Genomic DNA, 21,655 nt, shown 5'->3' on the forward strand with positions numbered 1-21,655 from the left:
TTCGTTAAACAAAATAAAGTTTCAAAGTAAAAACTAAGCAAACATTTTATTTGCACTCTACCAACACTGATAAATATACACTCACCTAAAGGATTATTAGGAACACCATACTAATACTGTGTTTGACCCCCTTTCGCCTTCAGAACTGCCTTAATTCTACGTGGCATTGATTCAACAAGGTGCTGAAAGCATTCTTTAGAAATGTTGGCCCATATTGATAGGATAGCATCTTGCAGTTGATGGAGATTTGTGGGATGCACATCCAGGGCACGAAGCTCCCGTTCCACCACATCCCAAAGATGCTCTATTGGGTTGAGATCTGGTGACTGTGGGGGCCAGTTTAGTACAGTGAACTCATTGTCATGTTCAAGAAACCAATTTGAAATGATTCCACCTTTGTGACATGGTGCATTATCCTGCTGGAAGTAGCCATCAGAGGATGGGTACATGGTGGTCATAAAGGGATGGACATGGTCAGAAACAATGCTCAGGTAGGCCGTGGCATTTAAACGATGCCCAATTGGCACTAAGGGGCCTAAATTGTGCCAAGAAAACATCCCCCACACCATTACACCACCACCACCAGCCTGCACAGTGGTAACAAGGCATGATGGATCCATGTTCTCATTCTGTTTACGCCAAATTCTGACTCTACCATCTGAATGTCTCAACAGAAATCGAGACTCATCAGACCAGGCAACATTTTTCCAGTCTTCAACTGTCCAATTTTGGTGAGCTTGTGCAAATTGTAGCCTCTTTTTCCTATTTGTAGTGGAGATGAGTGGTACCCGGTGGGGTCTTCTGCTGTTGTAGCCCATCCGCCTCAAGGTTGTACGTGTTGTGGCTTCACAAATGCTTTGCTGCATACTTCGGTTGTAACGAGTGGTTATTTCAGTCAAAGTTGCTCTTCTATCAGCTTGAATCAGTCGGCCCATTCTCCTCTGACCTCTAGCATCAACAAGGCATTTTCGCCCACAGGACTGCCGCATACTGGATGTTTTTCCCTTTTCACACCATTCTTTGAAAACCCTAGAAATGGTTGTGCGTGAAAATCCCAGTAACTGAGCAGATTGTGAAATACTCAGACCGGCCCGTCTGGCACCAACAACCATGCCACGCTCAAAATTGCTTAAATCACCTTTCTTTCCCATTCAGACATTCAGTTTGGAGTTCAGGAGATTGTCTTGACCAGGACCACACCCCTAAATGCATTGAAGCAACTGCCATGTGATTGGTTGGTTAGATAATTGTATTAATGAGAAATTGAACAGGTATTCCTAATAATCCTTTAGGTGAGTGTATATATATATATATATATATATATATATATATATATATATATATATAATTAGTGTAAGACTTTTTTTTACTGTTGCCCCTTTTTATTTTAGATCTGTGATGTATGTTAAACAATTACAACGCTAACAGTGCAGTGACATACATTGCAGAACTTGGTATTAACACAAATCCAATACTGCTGCACAATTAGATGATGCTTAAGACCCACCATCTACCCCCCAAACAGAAAAGGGGAGACCATGTGAAGGATGGCTGCAGTATATAACACCATGATAAGATACTTATTCATATCTTTATAGGTTATGTTAATGGATAGATAATAGATGTGCTGTGGGATTCCAAGATGTTTAGAAGCATCCCCATAATTGTACTGTATAATGTGGACCTATTAGTCTTAATTTTCTGGCACGATTATACCACAGAAGTTCAATGGACCAAATCATGTTTTGCAGTAATAGGCCAAACACAATAAACACGGACGAGCAATGCAGTATAGGATTAGTAACTTTTTGTCTTTAATTACATCTGCCATTACAATGTAAAAACGTGAATATGTCCTATGTAATCACCTTTTAAAATGGTAAAAACATTGTTAGATTGTTTACTTTTACTCTCTTAGTAGGAAGATTTCCAGGCTGCCACAAAACATGCATATAAATGCATATATTTTATAGAATAAAAATAAAAGAGTTTTATATTTCAAAAACAAGTAAAATCAGAAAAATAGAATAAAATAAAGAATGGAACATTTCTATGTATGTTTTCCAGGCATTTTGGTGTTCAAGAGGATCGTTAACAGTAATACTACAAATGAAACAAAGTTAGTATTCAGAAAGATTTATATAAGGGATCAGTTCGGAAGAATTTAGTATAAATTCATTAATGCTTGACGTCAACCTATGGCAACAACAATTATGCTTTCAAAAACTCCTGTGTTTTTCTTTTAATTCTTTTAATTTTATTTTATTGAAGTCACAAGTCACCGCCTCACTCAGGAGAGAATGAAACAATGTAAGTCTCATTGAAAATTGTCATGGAGACAAATTTGAATTAAAGTTATAAAAGATATATTCATTTATTAAACCCCAAGGAATCCTTTAAACACATTTACAATGCTAGTCAGTGTTGCCCCTGCTGCTAATTGTGCCTTGACAACATTTCTCTCCTGAAACCAATAAAAAAACATGGCATCTGTAATAGATCCAAATGTGCATTAGTTTATTACATCAAGCAATTTGATTAACACTAAAAAAAATATAATTACAGAATTAAAAAAACAAATAAAAGAAAGGTCTTTTTCTCCACATAATAATTTGGATGGTATTTCCTGGGAGTAGGCTAGAATGATTTATCAATACAAATTTATTTTGTATTCGGTTAGTTTGTGAAGCATTAAAATCCACTCAAGTGATCATGAATGGTTTATCATGTATTTGACTGCACTTTGGAAGACTAAATACAACTATAAGAGTGATTTCCTAAATACATATTTTCTGGCAACATCGTTTCATGTAAATGTGGTGAAATCTACAAAAAAATGTATTTCCATATTGTGTCATGACAAAAAAATGTAAGATTAGTAAAACTTTTGCTCACAAAAAAGCATAAGAGCACACATAAAAAACTAAAATGTTATCTAAATACTGCAGTGCAATACTTTACAGTCCAGCTGACAAACGTAGAAAAGGATTTAATTCTTAAGATGAATAATTCTCTTCTACACAAAATAAGATTTCAAGCTATGAAAATCATGATCTGTTATGAAGCACATTAAACAATTGCCTCCCTACAATACACCCTATTAATTCTACTATTGAACAGCTTTTAATGAGTCTCCTTTAAACAGACACATACTTTATTGTCCTAGTTTGGTATATTGTTTCTATAGTACAGGAGATCATTTGAATTATGTATTGAGCATTTAATAACATGAAACAAAAATAATACCCATAAGGTCTAGTTCAATTGGCAATCTGCACCAGTACAAATTACTGTGTGCTTGTGTTACCAAGAACTATGGTTTTAATTCATTTTAATATTCATTACTATGGTTAAAGGTTAAATTGCCAATGCATTGCTTTTTTAAAATGGGCACTTCTTTAAAACAATGACAAGGTATAAATACATCAGAAAATGTCAAAATGACTTCCATGTTTCCATATTCCTTATACATTGCCTACAGAAAGTCTACACCCCCTTTCAAAATGTTCACCTTTGTTTGCTGTATAGCCTGGAATTACAATTAATTCAAATAGTTTTTTTTTTTTTTTCGTTTATCTACACATAGTACCCCATAACTTCGAAGTGAAAAAAATATTCTACACTTTAAACCAATCAGAAATATGTGTCATGACTTGAAGATTGCTGTCTATCAACACTCCCCAAGGAACCTGGTAGGGCTTTAACAGTTTTGTAAAGAAGAATGCCAAATCTAGGCGTGCAAATTATCCCAACCGACTCACATCTGTAATTGCTGCCAAAGGTGCTTCCACCAATTATGACCTGGTGAAGACTTTTCCAATTATGATATTTCAATTTCGTATTTTAAATATATAATTATTTAATATATAATTAGTGCACTGTACTGTACTGATTTGGGATACATTGCCAATTGCAGATAACCACTCAAAATTATAGCATCATTAGATTATGACAAGTAATTGCCCATATCTGAGAATTTGTTCATTCCGTATTTTTAATTTCCTCCACTTTTAATAACCAGGTTTCAAACACACTTGAAGAGAAATCAGATACCCTTCATCATTTATGTTGCATTGCCTAATTAGAAAGATAGCTTAAGTAATGCATAACATAATGCAGTAATTATAAGAGATAATTCAGATTCCAAAATATAATATCTTGTTATTATTAACATACTGTCAGCACACATTAATCACACTAACATAATAAAGCACAAACCACACCTTTGTGCTACAGCAGAGACTGTAGATTTGTTCTGCATTTCATTCCTTATTTCTTTCAATAAAAATCACTCAAACTACAGTAATGTGTAATTGTGTTGACTGATTGACTAGTTTTGTTTTTCAAATGTGTGCTGTTTCATCCAAAACATTGAAATGTGTGCAAACAAAAGACCTACTATTAACAAAACTACAGTAATACCCGTAATCTCAGCTCTATCTCATTCAATAATCCTTCCCTAATTTTAACCTGGTAGAATCCATGCTTGATGCAAATTATTCCGTTATTTTCGATGTTGATATTGTTATGGGATTTCATTACAATTTTGCCCCTATAATTTGAACTGTCAGTGTGGATATTGTTTGTGCCTATTTTTCAGTTTCCTCAGACCAACATTTATAATGAGAGGCAATACATAAAAAAATACAAAACAAACTAATGCAAATACTAGAAGTATTCAAATAATTGAATAATAAAAGTAGTTGAGTGAAAAAATATAGGTCGTGCAGTCGCTAGATTTCAAAATGGCGGAAGGTGAATAAGCAATAAGTTACTCAAAAACAAACCTAAAAACAAAATATTGATATTTCTATCTCCCTCACAGATACTGTGCCTCCCCAACAACAAGAAAAAGCTGAAATCCTAGCTATTGCTATCGCTCTATATTTTGTTGGTGGTTGTGTCACCTAATTGTTTTAACTGGTCGGGTGTTCTCTCATTGTGCTTAACAAAACTGGGACATTTGAACGATTTTAATCAATAGAAAATTAGACTATTTTAATAGTTGAAAGTTGCAGCACTAAAACAAACACAAAGTCCTTCTTCACTGAAACGTCTGGCCACTACTGAAACTATGCATCATTGTGTTAGATGTCAGCAGCCACTGTGCTTTTTCTCTGCCAGATTCAATCGAAGACAAGCTAAACCTCACTCGTAATTCTGCCAAATGTCACACCTCCAGTGCCCTCTCCCAATGTGTTATCCTAATCCTAAAATGGTTCTGTGAGACAGCTGCCACTTTACACCTCTCAAAGCCCTGCCAATCACATTTTCACTGCCTGTCAGTCAAGGAATGAAGATGGCAACTTCAGAGCAGATTTAATCTTGTCGGCCTTCTATTTATTTATTAAAAAAATGTATTGAGTTGTAGCACTCTGGCTAGTTCTAATAAGAACTGGAAATGGAACACTGTTAGTCCCTACAAAAAGTACACATCATTGTTTGTTTAACTTGATTTTCTGTTCAATGCAGTTAATCCCAAATTTAATTTACAACTCCAATTCAACTGGACTTTACAGTGTCCAGATCAGAATATTTCCAGATCTTGATGAGCCAGAAAACTCCTGCCACAAGTTTGGGATGAAGACAACCCTCAATCACGCTTCACTCTGCTCCAAGCTCAACCAATGAGATACAACTTCATGTAAGTACACACACCACAACCACACCCTATTGTTCAAACTCGGATCAATATCCCTCCGCATCCCCAGTCTCCACCTTTGCAGCAGCTCCTTGGCTCCACCCATGGGGGCGGGTGGGTTCCAGTGGCCTCATCCTCATGGCCAGACTGTCGTTCCCTCGGCCAAACAGCTTTAAGCCAAAATAACTCCAATCACAACATTTTCAACCTACTTCTGTAGGGGGTTGTCTGAACTACTGAATTTTAAATGGTAAAAATATGTACTGTGAATAAATTCTTCTGTGAGCCACTGAATTGCATGTCAAATTGCATCATTCAGGGACTTCGGCATGTCTTCATCTTGGTAATTAATATTATCCCACTGGAGACCAGATCTGCTTAGAAGGAATGGGCGAAGTGAATGTTAACAGCCAGTTTATTTAGAGTAAACTCTATGCATCCTTCCTGTGCCAGGGCAGTGAATGCTGTGTTAAGCATTATGAGACTTAAGCTTAGCATGCAAAATAAAACAAACTCTCTCATTCAATTAAATGTAAATATTATTAGTATTTATTTATTTGCAGATGCCCTCATCCAGTGTGACTTACAGTTTACACATAAAGCCTTTTAAAACATTACAAAGCGCAGTAGTACACTAATAACAAATCATTAAAAAGTATAAAACAGTTCAATATTCTAAAGATTGAACTCGGCCGATATAGGCTTCTTAACAGGACTCTCAGCTTGTTTTTGAGTCAAGTAGACTCAAATCAGGACTAATCAGATAATTGAAGATGACCTACACAAAATGTCTTAATAGTTTCATGTGTTTTGATCGTTGTAGTCATTCTCTCTGATTCAGTCAATTTCACATGGCACATCAAAGTCATCCATAAAATTAGACCATCAATACTTAGTCCAGTTTGACAGTTTATCACGATTTAGTTAAACTGGTTTTGTCTCATACACAAGAAACTTCAAAAGCAATGTCCTATTCTAATGAACTGGCATGACTGTATTTATTGCACAATCTTTTCTTTTGATTTGTGTGGGAAACGGGGAGCAGAGAAGGAGATTCTGTGACGGCAAAAGAATGTGGAGCTTTTAGAAAAGTGCCTAATTAACAGCAAGATTTGATTTTCAATAATAGTGCTATTGCAGTCATTATAAGTAAGGGTGAAAACACTCTGCAAGCTGCTGGGTCTCTGAAATGAATACAGAATCCTCATTGAAAAATAACTTTTTGTATTATTATTTCAACTACATTTATTATCCCAGCATATGCAGCAGAGTCCTCATTATTTGGTACTGAAAATCCAGTTGGCAATTCCCAGTTGCTGGTAGGTACTCTCTTCCATGCGGCGTGTTGTTAGAGTATGTACTTTATAATAAAAGCGCAGTAAAATAAATATCACAGTCCCACTGCTTTCATTATGAAGCATTAATGCAGTGTTTCATACTTACTGTGAGACTATTGTCATGTCAGACCCAACATGGTGGTGTGAACAAGGTAGAAATTCAGTTTTAGAAGGAAAGAAAATGCAAGATGGGATAAATAATGCCCATAACAACAGGATTTCTAGTCCCAGCTCTTGTTCAGTCTAGACTGACCTATCACCAGTTTCCCAGCAGACCCACCCTCTATCGGTCTGTCCTGGCTTCCTCTCTGCCTCGCATTTTAATTTGGACGCATCTGCTTCGCACTCTTCGGTGGTTTCATATCCCTGTTCATACGCAGTTAAAGGTCCTTGTCACGGCTTTTGGCTCCTTTATCACTCTGATCCCTGCTTTCCTCACTCCATTGTCTGCCTACCACCCCCCACACCCTCTCTGCTCCTCCTCTCTGCCAACCAGCTGGCCCTACCTCCACCTCACTCAGGACGGCACCATCTCTTAACACTTTCTGGTGCACATTACAGACATCAAGACAATTTATTCCACAGTTTGCCTCTGAATCTATTAATGCTTCCATTTACGGAGATCTTCCAGTTCTAATTATAAATATTCCAATTCTTCCCACTTAACTCTCTGCTCCTAGGGGCGTCCTGAAAATCGTGAAATGTCCTCATTGCCGTACACTCCCACATGCACAATCACAAAATAAATCCATCACTGTTTTAGGAACAAAATCCTTATAGACTCCTACAAAGTATTACATAGAGGTCCTTTTACTGGAAATGTGACATTACACTTTGAGTTTCTCTCCCACTGTTCACATCTCTCTTCACGCAACGCTGCACATTGTGTAACCTTAAATTACACCTTACAAAAGACACATTTGTGAAATCGTCCCTTAAATAGAAAGATAAACATGCGAAGATATATTAAAATGACTTGTAAATGTGCATTCACTCCAACTCACAATGGTCTCTATACAGGATCCCCCATGCTGCAAATGAGAGATTTCAACATTCAACAAAAAAATGCACTTTTGCTTGTTCCACCCCCCCAATCATTATTCACACTGCCCCTCCCACCTCCCAATCATTATACAAACTCCTGCAGCTTCAGATAAGTAATCTGTGCGGCATACAATAGAGCAAGCATGAATGTAAATACATCTCTCTACAAAAAAACTCAGCATGTAATTGCCATTAAAGCAAATGCTCCATTAACAACACCCCAAATTGTGAATCCAGAACTACATCTCAATGCACAGCAGATCCTTAGCCATAATTGTGAACAGGTCATTCTCAACTATAGTCTAGGCAATGGAGCGACATTAAGAAAACAGGAAAGGTTTTACGAGACAATAATTGGACAGCACTGAGTGCAATTCTTGTTCACACATTATCGGATGATACGATTGTGACTGTGGCATGTCGTGCCAATGAAAGCATACACAAACAAACAGAAATGGTCTTAGATCTTGTTCACACGTATCATTTTTAGAGGGCAGGTGCTAAACTCCCCCAGGGGTCACCCTCAGGGGTCACCCTTATTGGCCTCCTGTGCACACCACACTTGGCTGAAGGAAGAGCTACTTGACTCAAAAACAAGCAAACAAAAACGTTATCAGGAGTTATCAGTGGTTCTCCAAGGTAACATTTGCCCTTGTAGGCTGTTTTACAGCCCGAGCAAGGTAATTTACCCAAGGGACGATATACCCCTGGATAAAATGTATATGTGGTCATGTGTACACAGTCTAACACAGTTGCCACCACAGTAAATACAGATGGTGAAGTCAATTGCTTTGTATCAATAAAGAACCACCATGAAAAGGTGTGAGCAAGTTATTGTTAGAAACTAATCAACATTAAGAAAACCTACTCCATTTCCTTATTAGTGTTCAGATTAAATGCACAATATCTATACCCAGTCGAAGAGAGCGTTCAGAATGTAAACTAAGCTAAATTCTGAAGAGCACAAAGGGATAAATGCTGTATGTTCCACAGCATTTTAGGTGGTTCTTTCTATCTCTAGATTGTGTTAAGAATTAAAATACATTCTTAGATCACCAAGATTATAAGTTAAAAGAGAATGCAGCATCAAACTGGAAGATAATGCAAGTTGTCCCAGTCTTAGTGCAATACAGCCATGTGTCTTAGACCTGGTTAGGAGTCAGGTAGCTACATTCTGTACCACCTGGTCTCAGATCAAAGATAACTACATGTTTTCCCAGCTTTCTTTTAATTAAAAGCATTTTAACAACAAAAGAGTAGAGGATCAAAGATAAAACCACACTCCCAGACTCTACACAGTAGCTGAAGGGATGAGGTATCCCATAACCGGAAGCAAATTAACTTTAGAAAAGATTTTTTTGAGCCAATGAGCAAAACATTTAATTTATTACCCAATATCTTATTATCTAATTGTAATATATGCAAAGTTTATTATCATGCATATGCCATGTGCCAGCTCAGGATTGGACAACCCTTGTCACACCTTGGGCAACCCAGGCTTGGGTTGGGACCTACAAAGTGGACACTAAAGTCCAAACAGACCACAAATGCTGAATCTTCCTGGAAACAGAATCGTAGAACAGAAAATGTGAAAATTATAGCAATACAGATTTAGTGCCTGAATCTAACTTTCCCATGGATGGGGGGGTGTTGGCTCTGCACAATCACGTACTCACAATGAAAAGTAGATAACCCAAGAGTAAACCATTATTGAGACTAATAGCCATTCTGTTTTATACCACCCACATTGTTGGTTTTCTAATTAAATGTTAACGTACTTACGTCTCTTACTGGTTGCTAGGTAATAAAGAGAAGGAATCTGAGTTTTTTTTAGAGAATTTGTATTTATTTTTTTAACTTTCATTTAGCGGTTAGGTATCAACATCACACTGCTCTGTGATACATCGTCATACTACAACAGATATTATATTTATATTTACAACTTTCAAAAGGTAAAGCTAAATTAGTGTTTTTTCTTAATGAAAAGGTATACTTTCCTAAACTGAATCTACTGTGGTTGTTCAAGATATGAGCTCAGTATAAAGAATCATTGTCAACTGGTACCATAACCCAAACCTCAGGCAGGTACATTGAAAACAAGTGTGGTTGTGTCTTTTTTTATTCTTTAATTTGTTTCTCTTGGTGTGGACACCATTTTTATTATGATTAATATTATTTTTTAGTATTAAGTATTAAATGACAAGAGCTACAGGTTTCTCATTGCTGCCATCTGCTGCGCCTTTCATTTAAACGCTTGTATCGAGGAACAATTATACTGATCTGCTGTACAAAGTTAATTTCTCATATCAACTAGTTTCAGGTATGTGATCCTAGTTCAGAAAAAAATTAAAATAAATGAATGCTTTGTATATATTCTTAAAATCTGCAGAGTAATTTAACCACAATGTGAAGATAAGCATCTGGCTATGGAATTTGAATTACTTTGATTCAGTGTAATGTACCCCTTTAGTTGATGTAATTAGTAAATATTTTTTAGCTTGGTAATGTATTCAATTAGACTCCTAAGTACACATACTATGCTTCCAATAAAAAATAAAAAAACACAATAAAAACTAACAGAAATGTTTGTGTAGAACCCAGCGTTTAACTGTTACTTTCCTGTGTTCTTGGTATTGAGATTTACCTTTAAAATATTGTTAGATTCTTACCCAGCATACTGCGATCTCAGAACATTAATACGAATTTCCATTTGCATTAATTACAAAATACCATCAGACAAAAAAGCAATTAAGAATCCCCAAAATACCCTAATCAAACAGCCAGCTTCAATGTCTCTTGAGTAAGTTTTCACTCAGCCCTTCCCACTCACTCACTTACTGTTGGCCAATGATATATCAGGTAAAATTGCCTCTGGGCTGCAATATTAAAGTTATTAATACTTTCTTCAAATCATTAATCAAAAATCCATACACAGCTCTAATTCTCCTTTAAGAAAGCACTGATACCCATCTACGTCATAAATGCATCTCAATTAGAACACGGAAATGTGTTAAATCATTTTAAAAGAGTCTGACCCTTAATGTTTCACTTCAGGAGCACAATGCAGAAACTGCGTCATGCTCTCCAGAGAGATTTCAATATTGTAGTAGGAGCCTGGCAGAAGAGTCTACTCAAGCTATTATCAACGTACGCTGGGTGATGGGGGTTTAAATGTAGAAAAACAGCTGTCCAAACTATGCTTAACGTATGTGTGTGAGGAAATGCTTGGACTACATGCTGCTGTTAGTTCTCTTGAAATTCTCAGTGCTGTTTTATAATCAGTTGCTGTACCAGATGCACTACCCCAGCTCCCTGTATGCTCAAGCAAGTTTCTCTGGACAAGTGTAGAGGGATCTTTTTCCTTGCTGTTGAGCTAAGTGTTCATTGCACATACCCAGTGTTACAACGTGCGTGTTTGCCCATAAAAATCAATAGAACCAACTCCACTGCCTTCCTCTCGAGTCACTGTAAGATTAGTACAATGGAAAAGGAAGCCAACAACCAATGGCATTTTTTTCTCATGTATACAAATAATGGTTATTACCTGATTACCACATGGATTTCTTCCATACAATTAAAACAAAAAAAAGAATGTCAATAAAGCAGTTTTATAGGGAAATGATAACCATCATTCTAATCATTAAAGATGATCCATGGACTTTCGATAATCCACTCTGAATATTAATAAAGCAACTGCCTTTACAAGTATATCCATTGTACACTGTGCACAGAATGCACAGTACTGCACAGACTGATGGTATATCAAAAGCAACCGCATATGAATCACATTCAATGTGGATTCAGTGTGTAGTTGTGAATCTGCAGAACTCTTGTGTGAAATCTACATGCATCCACAAAAACTCAACATCCCAGGATTCCAGAACACTAATAATTGTATATAAAAAAGGGGATCGACTAACTTTAAGATATGTTTCAAGGCTTAAAATAAAAGTCCTTTGAACAGTACTAATAAAAAATGTACACTCCTGAACTTCAGTCAGAGTAAATATTAGCTTATGCTTGGTACTTTATATTTTCCATACCAGATAGAGGAATTATGTGTTTGCCTAGTGCATTCCTAGAGTCACTAGCCAAAAGCCTCCCAGCTGGTTGAGTAATAGGTCAAGCCTGTTCTGGTTAAACATACTGCTTTCTGAGAATTAAAGACTTCTGCCTAAAATTGAATACAAAATTAATTGGGGAAAAAAATGATGTATAACATTCGGCTGGATGTGAAACAAAATGTGATTTTTCAAGTCTAGTCAAAAAGGAATCTAGTGTTGCCAGACTACTAGAGGAAGTCCTGCTTTGAGGTGTTCCCAGAGTGATTATCACTGCTTCTGAACTGCCATCCAGAAATAACTCCCAAGAAGGGCAAACAATGGATTTCTATTCCACCAATATGGCTGTTCCCAGTTGGGCTATTACAGACGAGTAATCATAAAACCCAAGGGAAGACCAAGGACATGCACTGACAACGACAAAGGGGCAGGTCTATCAAGCCTTTGCACTGACAATAAGGCCAGAGTCAGCTTTACCCCTGAACTAACGATGCTCCTGTGGATAAAGAGGAATGCACCATGGGAGTCTTCATTGCAAATAAAATATTAATTTCCTTGTCAGCCATGCATTTGAAGGCATGTCCACCCTGATGGATGCATGCACAGTTTCTGGGCAGTTTGCACATACCTCACCAGGTATTTGGATAAGATTTATCAACTGTTGGAACACCTGCATCGACGCTAAACAGGGAAAAAATTACTGCTGACTGGAAGAGGGTTTAATTATAAGGAAGACAAAAGGACTGAAAATAACCATTTACAAACAGCAATCATGGCAGCTGTTATAGATCACCTGGATGGAGAAAAGGTGGAAGCACTTCACATGACATGAGAAAACAATGTTTTTCAGCACGACAAAATCTTAACAGCTTTTTTGCTGAATAATGTTAAAATAAAAAAAGATATATAAAAAGATAAAGCCATACTGTCATATGGTTATGCTAATTACAAGTACAAAGTAATTCCCATGTAGACCAAGCTCAATTAAGCTCAGCTGGCATCATAAATAGTCCGATTTATGTCAATTACTTGTGTGGCATTTGCATAGAATGTGTTGGTGTAATCAGAAACACAAGTGCGAGAGAGAGGACACAATCATTAAAATAACACTTATGTGGGCTGTTATTTTCTATAAATGCATATTTTGAAAGGGAAAAAAAAAGAAGTTTGACAGAAAGGTAGGAGTTAATCTGTCGTTGTCCAGCAGCTAATAAACAGGTTAAGGCTACTGTTTAAAACAAGGTGAGGCTGGGGGGTGTACTTCTCATTTTTTATGTATTTGTAAAATAAAAAATGAAATATTGGGCATGTGGTCAAAACTATAGATATTTCCCCGTACATAATACATATTAAATTTAATAACTCAAAAATGCCTCCTGAAACCAAATAATACCATCTGGAACATAGCAGGGTGAGGGGGAAGGACCTTCAGCTGCAAAAATGCCATTCTAGTGTTTTATGCAGCAATTCATTCACTTTCTTTCACATACTGAAATGAAATGGTGCTCTGAGCCCTTCAGTTGAAAATTATATCTTGGTTACAGGCATGTGATCTAACTGTAATAAAATATGTACAGCTGTAGTCAAAAGTATTCATTAATTTATTTGAAAAAATTTAGTTAACTAAATATTGTTAATTTAACTATACTCATTTATAATTGACAACTTTTTTATAACTCTAATAACTCAAATTGTGCCTAAACAAAGCTGTGTGTGTGTGTTTTTGACTGCCACTTCATGAATGACCTTTCAACACAATAGTCACATTCAAGTGGGTAAAGTTACTGCTGATCAATATTTGTTCTTCATTTCCATTTTGACAAGTTAATGACTGTTACGCAAGAGACATTAGTCGAGCTCAGTGCAACCTTCAGTGTTAACATTGTATTATAACAGTTGGTAAATATAAGTACGTATCTACACAAAAGAAGGGGGATTAGACTAAAAAATTAAATTACAGGACAATCAGCCTGAGATCTGTTATATATGAAGCTATAGAATTTAGAACAAAAAGATCGCTTGAAAGATCAGCTAGACGTGTATGAAGACACTGCTGAAAGAACAGGTAACACTACAACACATTAAATTACAGTTAGACTCAAATGTGTTGGAATCCAACATCTACTGGGAACATTAGTGACTGTGCATATAATTGGATTAATAATGAGTACATGTGAACAAATAGAGCGTGTGTTTGTGTCTGTGTGTGTGCATGGAATTGGCAACTAAAGATGTGAAACCATTAATATCTCAACTAAGCAAAGTCTAACCTACACACACAAACACACACAAAACAAAAACGTTAAGGCTCTATAGGGAAGGGGAAAAAACGAACAGTGACATGAAACCAAATTCACTTAGGTGATGCAAGAAGCATCCACAGAGTGTTGAAGTAAATGAAGTTATTCAAAAAAATCAGAATGATTTAAGACAAATTATCATCTCTCATTGCTTAAATAAAAGGAGATTTTACCTCATTTAGAATACAACCCCATTCTGGTTATCAGCCACCCAACCTATAGAACATGGCTGTACTAGGTAGGGCGACGAAGAGGAATCCATCTCAATGATATGTTACATGTTATAATTACATATCCAGCAGCACCCGCTTGCAGATAACCTTTTTGAACTGTATATGGTATCAATTTGCACCTCTGTCCAACTCACCCCTTCTAGTCGCGTCTTTGAGATAGGAAAACTCTGGAAAAGTGACACTTATAGCCTACGCTCAAATGGGTATTGAGAAAAGTCTGCACATGTAATTATTACCGATATTAGCAGATATCAGCACACACACATTTACACACAGAAATCATTTCAGCCAAACACACAGAATAAGTCTGCTCAGCCAGCCATCACTGCTGCATCACTCCTACTTCAAAGTAGTGTCCATTCAGTTACCACACCAAGCAGACTTTAATCTTGACCAGGGCAAGTACACAAAATGCACCTTTGTTCTGAGCAACACACAGAATTTATTTATTTATTACTGTATTTATTTATTTTTTCATGGGTGAGTAGTTTGTCAATACAGTTTTGTTATTTAATATAATTTGGTGTGATTCCTCACAAATTAATATATGAATACCACAGGGTTAAACCATGCACTTCATCTGATGTTAATCACTTGTATAGCAGGGTTAGTGTTAGGGTTCATGAGCTCAACATCAGAACTCAGATGATGTGGATGAGGAATTTATATATTCATTAATGAGGAATCACATCACCTTATTTGAAAGTGTTAATAATAATTCTGACAAACAAACAAAACAAAAAAAAATCAAAGGGCCACCCATTCTCAGATGCATACAGTTTTGCAAACACTCGTTTTAGGTTAGTTTTAAGTATAGTGGCATGCAATGGCAAGCTCCTCACAAATACAGAAAATAAAAACGACTTAAGTTTGGGGTAGATGTCTTTTGTTTCTTCTTCTTCTTCTTCTTCTTCTTCTTAAAACAATGCACAAGATGCCCTGGACAGATTCAATTGTGTAGGAGGAGTTTTAAAGAACAGAGACATTGCTAGAGAATAATAAAACAAACAAATACACAAAACAACAACACACTACTAATTTACCAGCCAGCCTTACTGTAGTTTCAGCCCCCATCCACACACACACACACACACACACACACACACACACACACACACACAGCTCAATAAGCTGCTGCTGCTGCTGCAGGTGGTCGTAATAAGGACTGGTTGTGTGTCTCTTACCTTTGCTCTCCTGTGTAGTTGGTCTTCAAGCACAGTTAAGCTTGACAAAATACACAAGCAAACATAACAAAAACGTGTCTCGCATTTGGGGGACTGTGTGCTGCCCAGAGTTTAGTCCAGAGTTCAGTCTCTCCCCATCACTGTTGAGCTTGTGCAGTTACATTAACAGTACAATGTGCACCCCCAGTTTGTATACATACACCACAGACGTGCATTCATCTAATGTGCTGTGCATGTTCATGATCGGTACGTGGTGCATTAGAGAGGACATATGTGTGCATTTCAGATACTTTCATTATAAGTGGAGGATACAATGAAATGTAACGCTTACCAATTGCAGCCCGCATATCACGACCAGGGTACATCTCCCGTTGCACTTCCCCATTATTGTTGCTCACAAAATACACCAATGTATCCAGAAAAGCTGGGATGACAAAAGAGACTCTGCCCGTCCCAGATAGACAGCCGGCTCCTGGGTTGTGTTGCGTTGTCCGCCCCGTTACTCAGACACCCGTGTCAATACCATCACTTTTCTTTATGAATCATAGCGATCATGTCTTGTTGGAGACTAATTCAAAAGCATGGTTATCCAAAGGTTTTTTCGCATCCTGCTGGCGTCCTGCTGCCTTCAGCCCTTGTTTGGATGCTTTATTGGTCTATGTATTTTGTTTGCCCTCTTCTTCTCCCGTAGAAAAGCGGTAATCCTGGTATATATATATATATAAATATAAATATATCAGTTCAGTCTATCCTCGACGGGTCATCATTGTCATCAATCTTCTTCTGCGCTCCTTTATCTATTTCGCCACACCTTCGTCAGGCACATTCAAAAGAGAGAGCAATAACAAGAAAGAGAGCAAAGAGGACAGAAAGGGGGGAGAAAATAGGGATAGATGAGCATCAGAGGATGTTGGATCAGCCAAGACAAAAAAAAAAAAAAAAAAATAGGGGGTCGGGCTTGCAATGCCCCCCCAAAAAACAACCCAATCGTGTTGTCTTCAATGTGATCTACAACTGGCAGCGGACACAAAGCACGGATTATTGTATTACCCTGGCGATTGCGCCGCTCCTTGTGTCGGGCAGTTGTCTTTACGGAGACCTGGTGGGGATCAGCATTGCTGGATGCTGACGTGAAATGTGCACTAAGAAGTATTACTAGCCGGCGCCGGGTCTTTGTCAATTTCACAGCAAAAGAAAAAAAAAGCAACCCAGCCCCTCTGATTTGTAATATAATGAATCCTGCAGCCCGTGTGTCCGACCACTGGGATCACTGGCTCTCCCCGGCAGGGCGTGTAAACCTCATCATCGCTGGCAGAAACAAAAAGGACTCTTCTGGGTGACCTATTAATACAAGACAATCACTATTAAAAGAGAAATGATGAATACCAATTGCTTTCGTTTGTACTGTTTGGTGGTGTCCTGTGAAAGCACACATGTACCCGTTGCCGGTGTCTTGCTTGGCAATCTCTTCAATAGGATGCATATTATTGTTGACGTGGGATGGAGTGATTATCAGTTCAGCTACATAACCAAGCTAGACAAATGCGTTTCCCTATCAGATAGCTCATTTACATATGATTATCCACCGCATATCGCCCTTTGCTAACCACTGCTTTTAACATTGTTATGGTGTTGGTCTGTTTGTAACAGGAGAAATGCCCAATGCAAAAAACTGTACCTGTAAATGTACATATCTTGAGACACTGTATGTATGTAGTAACAGGAGCACTAATGAACACATTTTGACTTGAATTGTATTTACTGCCAACCATGTCTTTGAAATTACTGTTTAAATGTGTTTTGGTTTGGTTGAGGAATGTGGCCCAGGGCAAGGGCAAATTTAAGGGCAGTCACTTTTTTTTTCTTTCTTTTTTTAAATAGACATGTACATACAATTCACACACACCCACCATGATAAACCATGTGTGCAGAATGCTAATTCAAACATTTGCGTAGGCTACATGTATGCATGTCCCTTTCACTCACATATACTGGCAGACACCATTGATGCGCCGACCTGCATTAACTATGCAAAGGGATGCAGTGTACAAACAGCCTGCTGTATCGAAACGACACAACATTTTCTATCTTCTAGAGTTTTTCACCTTTACTAATTGTTACTTAAACAGGAACACAATTGCACTAGGAATGTCAAATTATACATTTTTGCTAGTTGGTTTTGAATCAACTGTTGTAAAACAATTATGCTTGACTTAAGACTACAAGCAAATAGGACATTTGTGTATCTGTTTTGTGCAGTTATTTTGTGTCTTCTAGTAGGGGCATTAGGTACAGAATAACACTGACTGGGTTGATTGACCCTACCAGTTGAAGAACAGCTGAAAGTGTTTGTATCGATGACTCAGCACTGTGGGAAGAATTGAGTTCTTCAATTGTGAGAGCAGAGTGTTTCTACAAATACCCACATTCACTTGGTTCGTGTGTGAGATCAAATACAACAGAATGATTTACAAAGTTTCTCTTGTTTGTTTAAATTCAAGCACCAGTTTCCAGTTGACTGTTGAACTGCGTGAATCTATTACGCAATGGGAAACAAGTCCTTCAGAGTCACCATGTTTTAATTGTCACATAATTCAATTCATTACATTGGGGCGGGAAAATAAAAAACGGTATTTTAATTAAAAATCTATTTGATATTCAGTTACAGTAGGATCAGCTATTCGGCACAGATGTACAGACAATATCTAGATTTGGGAGAGCAAGAAACATTTAATAAGGAGAAACTGTCAAAACTTTACACAGTCTTAACCATGTTCAAATTAAGTGTAATTGATACTGTTTTCTCTAGGGTGAATCCATGTTCCACAAACTAGGAAAATATATGTGATAAATATTCAAAGTTAAATGGAAACATATTTTTTAAACTAAATACAACATATTTTGAATTAGGTCTTATTATTGCCTTACTGCCTAATCTTACATCCCTTGATGGAATTCAATATTTTTCACTACATTTCCAAGCATTACTTTATTTGATTTCACTATGACACATTTCATATTTCATATGACAACGTTGGAAACAATAAGTTACACCAGCAAGAACACTAGGCCTAATACTGAACCTTGTGGTACCTCATCCATAACCACACTCTTTCAGGTTTCTTGCCTTATCCCTGCTCTCTGTCTTCTATACAATAACCTAATTCATTTCCATGTGCTTATATAGCCTTGGATTCCTAAAGCTTCCAGTTTGAAAGTAAATCTTTTAGGGAGAAATATATCAAAAGCCTAGCGATGTCAAAATCCATCACGTCTTCTGCTCTGCCATTATTGACCGGTGTTTCTTCAAAGACAGCTAACAAGTTAGTTACACATGGTTTTCCTTTTCTTAGGATTCCCCTTGCCTCCCAGAGCACTTTACCATTGAGATATTCTAGTGCAACTCTTATAACACAACTTTGTATGTCATAGAGGTGAGCCTGATCGGTTTGCAATTTACTTGGCTCGCTCTGTCCCCTTTCCATGGATGGGTATTGAATTTGCATTTTTCCAATTTGTGGGCACTGCCCCTGTCTTCACTGTCTGTTGAAGGATTTCGGTGCATTTGGTTTCTCTGAACGCATTTGGGAATACGCTATCAAGCTCCAACAATTTGTTTTAAGCTCTCCTAATATCTTTAACACTTCAGCCTGATGGCGAGGTGATTCACTACTGAAGGGTTCTTACAAAAACCTGTGCAATTTTATAAGCTTCTTCCCCTGTGTGAAATAAACATCCAGGCTGCTTGCAGTTTCCTTTCTGTCTTCCACAATTAATCAATTTCAGATTCTTTATAGTTTACTTTATACTTTAATCCTTCTGCTGCTGTAATATTGAATATATATGCGTGTGCGTTTGTGTATACCCCCCCGAGCAGTACTATTTCCTCTCTTACCCTTTCTAATATGTCTTTCTGACTCATGCTTGCAACTCAATAAATTCATTTTGTTTCTTTTAGTGTTGGCCCCTTTAAGATGCACTATAAAGTGTTTTCTTTCACCCAATATGTTTCTTAATAAATCCATTCAAGCATGTGGGCTGGTATTTGAAGACTCTGATTTACTTACTTTTGTGCCCTCTGCCTCTAGCACTGCCGTTTTGATATGTAGCCATCCATTCCACATCCATTTTACACCAGTGTTTTTCCTCCACTTCCACTCTGCCTCCTTCATTCATAGTATGATCTTAACATTTTTTTAAAGCATAACAGCTGTGAGAATTTTAAAATTCCTCAAAGACAGATTGCCGTTGTTATAGTTCCCTATAGGGTCTCTCATCTTTGTCTCTCTCACTGTGTCTGGGCTATTTGCAAGTACTTCATCAATACAAGGCCTCTTCTTTTGGCTGACTTATGAACCGACTCAAAAGACATTAAATACAAATTCCTAAAACTTCAAGCTTTGTTTGTTTTCCCCAATGGACCAGGTGAACTACAGAACGCAGGGAATGGATTTTTCCATAGTCTCCTATTTTGTACATAATTAGAGGCTAGTGGCGCGACAAAAGGAGAGAGAAAGAGAAGCAAGTAAATAGTGTAGTAGAATAGGTTCTTTACGTCATCACTAAATTATTTGATATATATTGCCTTTTATGTATGGTAGAAATGTGCTTTCAAAGTGTTCAGGCAGTTTGGGATGTTTATTTTTAAAGGAAGCAGGATTTGTGTTGACATGCCCAAACTTGTACTGTTTATCATGTGTCAGGACACGTTCCAAACTAGAAACTCAATTAAGGCAAATCTGCATTGTGTTTATATTTAAGAGTTCATATACACATAGACAACAGCTGTAGATACACGGCAATTAAAATTGACCATCAGCTTTATTACTTTCTAATATTGCAGTGTTTAAATACACAATTTCCTGGAATTGATTGGTCAACTGAACAAAAAGTTGTAAATATTTAATTTCAATGCCCATCAATTCCACAAGCTTAAATTGTATTGTTGAAAAGGAAAATGTTTCAGGTCTGCTGCTGTAAATCTAGTGAACAGTAAAGCTACCGTGGCAAGAGAATTACTGTATAAGCTGCCAATAATGAAGGCAATGGGTTCCTGTGATTGCACTGATCTTGAAGCTCACAATGTGTTGTTCACCAACAGTTTTTATTTATTTATTTTGTTATTAGTGGTTTCATGAGTTTAGTATGGTTTAATAAATATTAATAATACAGGGAAAGAAACTGTTACAGGCAAGACAAATAATGGGGTGTGGTGAGGGTGGGCAAAAGCAGCGAAAATATGAAAAACCTGAATGTCCAGTAAAAGTGAAAGTACAAAAGTACTCTAGACCAGCAACTCTGAATTCGAGGGCAGCTTCACAAAGGGTGACTGATTGAGTCTCATTCGCAACAATTATGCCAGCTTAGGCCTGAGTGGCTTGTGCTTTGGGGAATGAGGAGCACTTTGATGCACCAGTCATTTGACATCATCTGTGCAAATCCTAAAACTGTCACTTGACATTGAAGATATGTTCACACAGCAGCACCAGTCAAATATATAATTTATACTTTTTTCCATATTTTATGACCGGAATGGTAAATAATTCCTGTGCACATCAATACATAGCTGGCATTTATTTTTATTGTATTGCCTGGTTTTAATGCACTAATTAGCGAATGCATCATTTGAGGTCTCTTATAAAAATAAACAGCTGCTCCGTATTGCAGTGTTGCTGTTTTGTACACACAGCTCAAGAGCTAGCAGAGTCCTACTGGCACATTAAAATGGTTTTCTAGCCCTCTAACCATCCATATTTTAATTTAACACACATTAACACGTATCTCGTTGCTTAAACATGATGTATTACACCTTACAGATTATACCTGATAGGGAGACGCAAAATATTCTTTAATTT

The 21,655-nt window shown here is 37.1% G+C and overlaps 1 protein-coding gene across 3 annotated transcripts in view; it reads right to left on the reverse strand.

Moving 5' to 3' along the window:
- nkain1 (sodium/potassium transporting ATPase interacting 1) overlaps positions 1–17,041 on the reverse strand; it is a 96,607-nt gene extending 79,566 nt beyond the window's left edge. For 2 of the 3 annotated variants that reach the window (XM_066717433.1, XM_066717435.1), the window contains exon 1: positions 16,132–16,843. In XM_066717433.1, the coding sequence (XP_066573530.1) occupies positions 16,132–16,185 (54 nt within the window). In that variant the 5' untranslated portion in view covers positions 16,186–16,843. The other variant, XM_066717434.1, reaches the window with a different exon arrangement.
- Between the last annotated feature and the right edge of the window lie 4,614 nt (positions 17,042–21,655).

This window comes from Amia ocellicauda, chromosome 11 (assembly GCF_036373705.1).
Source record: "Amia ocellicauda isolate fAmiCal2 chromosome 11, fAmiCal2.hap1, whole genome shotgun sequence".
Taxonomy (NCBI): Eukaryota; Metazoa; Chordata; class Actinopteri; order Amiiformes; family Amiidae; genus Amia; species Amia ocellicauda.